This window comes from Miscanthus floridulus, unplaced genomic scaffold (assembly GCF_019320115.1).
Source record: "Miscanthus floridulus cultivar M001 unplaced genomic scaffold, ASM1932011v1 fs_106_6_7, whole genome shotgun sequence".
In the NCBI taxonomy this organism is placed as follows: domain Eukaryota; kingdom Viridiplantae; phylum Streptophyta; class Magnoliopsida; order Poales; family Poaceae; genus Miscanthus; species Miscanthus floridulus.
This window is the reverse complement of record NW_027096191.1, coordinates 1-3,250: the sequence shown is the minus strand read 5'-3', so window position 1 is coordinate 3,250 and position 3,250 is coordinate 1. Positions and strand designations below refer to the sequence as shown.

General features: G+C 40.5%; 1 protein-coding gene across 1 annotated transcript; it reads right to left on the bottom strand.

Annotated features, from left to right (window-relative positions):
• Nucleotides 1-989: 989 nt before the first annotated feature.
• Nucleotides 990-2,294, bottom strand: LOC136530323 (cinnamoyl-CoA reductase 1-like; the record flags this gene model as incomplete). Its single annotated transcript, XM_066523089.1, has 3 exons — nucleotides 990-1,229; nucleotides 1,668-1,857; nucleotides 2,112-2,294. Coding segments are annotated over 3 exons (506 nt in total), but the record flags the coding sequence as incomplete, so codon positions are not given.
• Nucleotides 2,295-3,250: the final 956 nt, after the last annotated feature.

The following is a 3,250-nucleotide window of genomic DNA, read 5'->3' as shown; positions in this document are numbered from 1 at the left end:
TAAGTGTTGACCGGACGCTGGTAGGGTTCGATCACTACTGACCGGACGTGTCCGGTCGCATTAAACCCTCACTAGAACCTTACTGTACTCGACCGGACGCTGAACCCCCAGGGTCCGATCAGTACTGACCGGTCACGTCCGGTCACAGAATTCCTTCTCTGGAACCTTACTGGAGTCGACCGGACACTGGCCCTCAGCGTCCGGTCACTCGACCACTCAGCGTCCGGTCACACCGAACGTAATCTCCTTGATCAAATGAACTGACCGGACCCTGCAGCCAGCGTCCGATCAGCATTTGCCCCTCTATTCACTTCCAACTCTCGAACATATGTGAATGAAGTTTGCTCCATAGAATCATAGGGTTGTTGTGGAGCTACCTAGTGCTAGTTTTAACAAGTGTGCACCAAACCTACCTCACTAGACTCATCTAGATCAAACTACCCATCCATACCCCCTTAATAGTACGGCCAAAGAAAAAAACAAAGTCATAAACTACTCTAAGTGTCTCTTCAACTCCAATCAACACTTAGAACTAATCATCCTTAACCTTGTCGTCCATCCTTCGAAAACTGAAACGATTTCCATCGTAGGGGCATGACCACCATGATTGACCAATCAATCTCTATTACCATGACCTAACTTAATTGCCTCTGCAAAACACACGTTAGTCATAGTAATCTTATATTATCTTTAATCACCGAAACCCAATTAGAGGCCTAGATGCTTTCACCGTCGAATTTGGCTTGTATTTTTCTGTTAATGGTCTCAGGACATAGCACATGATTCTACGTCTCCACTCTTCACCGTCGCCCCTGCAGCACACTGGTATCGGCTTGGTCATCCCAAGTTAAGTGCAATAGTGCAAGATAGTACATTTCTAGCTCTATCAATGGTAATACGCCAGAAGCCATGCAACAGTCAGCATTGGCCTGCTCATTTCGTACGGAAGCCCCAGATAACACTGAAAAAAATACAGTGCTATTCCAACATGATGCAATTATTGAATCTGTTATCAACATGTTCTGTTTCACGGTTTACATGAACCAGATAGGGATTGGACTGTTGGAACTGCTGTTTCACTGTCCCAGTTGGATGCTCAATTCAGGATGCCAAATGCTTTGTAGGATTCAACACTATCACGGAGGGTTTCCTCTGTAGGCCTGAAGGTCCACCCTAGCTTCTGAAGTTTCTCAGAACTGTATATGGAGTTGTCATCCGTTTCAACAAAGCTAAAAAACATTGAAATACGAAAATATAAGTCCCAACCAAGTCAAGAGAGAGCAAAACTGAAAGGAAGAACAATATGAACAAGAATTCAACAGTTCACCAAAACATTCAGAGTTAAAATCAAATCTCCCAAATTTCTGTGGATGCATGGAAGTATCTAAAAGATATGAATGTCATACCCACATCAAACTTACTTAAGTTCAGTAGACACCTCATCTTACCTAATGGTGTGATTACACAATGAGTTCAAGAAGTATCATAACATAAACAAACAGTAGAGTTTTTTGTTGTTAAATCAGTGGCATTTTAGCATCCTTCTCTTCCAAGGCCATTCTGCCAGCAAGTATTTATTGATGTGTCGATAAAAATCAGCTGATGAGGTTAAGAGGGGAACGAAACTCAATGCATAGAGACAAAACTATTTCAGAGGTGAGACTTACTTTTTGGGATAAGAGTAAGTTGGATATAAGGTCTTCAATATGTTTATCATATCAGAAACTTTTATTGGATTTGAACTGCAGATGTATCGTCCAGACGCTTCTGGTTTTTCATAAGCCAGAAGAAGAGCATCGGCAACATCACGAACATCCACCATATTTCTGAGTCTATTTTCAACAGTCTCACGATCTCCTGCAGAAGAAATGTATGTACTTAAAAAATAACTAAACCGCTAAATTAAGTAGGCTAATTGAAGCTTGTTCTTAAGTATATAAAGTACTTTGCAGCAATTGATCAATGTGCTTTATGGATAATCAGAAATAAACAATAGACAAACACTATTGACTAGATTATCATTTTAATTTTTTAATTATATAACTGAACGCAAACCAGTAGAAAACTAACATAACATAGGAGTAGAAAACTAACATAGGATTAACCTATACCTTTGAAATAATTAAGGAGTATTTTACTACTTGCATTTACTATAGACTGCATCAAGGGTCCAAATACGAAGGACGGGCAAATAGTTACAACATCCAGCCCTGTTTTTGCTGCATAAGCAAAAGCCTCACGTTCGGACAGAGTTTTGGAAAGGTAATACCAATCCTGCACGATAAAACAAATATCTTTTTAGGCAAGCCAGATCAGCAAGAAGAAACACAAGAATAGCAACATTTTTCTGTGGTTAGTACAAGGACATTATATGACACAGCAAATTAACTGTTAAGCTTAAAGGAAGCTGAGCTTAGCTCAGTTGGTCGAGGGTGTTGATGTATGCCCAAACCACCCAGGTTCAAGTTCTCATTGAGGCGAATTTGGGAGCCTATTTTCTTCTTAATAAATTCCACCTAGGGCCTCTAGCTGAGTTGGTTAGGTGGCTTGAGTAGCACTCCTTAAGAAACAGCAGGGGCGAACCCCTACTGAATAAAAATATATATTAGAAAAAAGTTAAACAACTGAACAAACAAAGAAAAGGAAGCTAGGTTTACACAAAAAAAAATCTAGCCAGTCACTTATAAGGGGGAAATAACTCATCTTCGCACGATGCGAAACGAACTCATGAATGAACTTGGATTTGCAAGCCTGCACAGAAAGCGAGATTTGACTAAACATGCAGTAGTTCCCACTACCCAAATACTCCAAGCGAGTAAAACAATGATCTCCATGAAGAAAGAAACTGCTAGGTTCTCCTTGAAAGCTTGTAACACAAGATGTGGATCAATCAACTGAGGCACTTGCAGCAAAACTAGACTCCAAGAATCCAAAGCAAAGGGGCAGTGAAGAAACAGATGTTAGCAAAGAACACAATCATAGGAGGGCAAATCCATGTTATGACGTTGAAGCAAACCTCGCGTGCTTAGTCTGTCTTTCATAAGCATCCAGTGTAAAGTTGTGTGCCCCACTAATACTTTATAAGCGTGAGAAGAGGAGAAATTACGGTTGCCCTAGATATAATGCAACTGGTCTCACTCTTCAATAGTGCCATATTGTTGTGCTTCAACTCGAGACCTTAATATTGATCAAAAGCTTGCACCGAGAGAGGCAGGTGGAAGAGTTTGTGTAAATTTTCTAGTTGGATTGC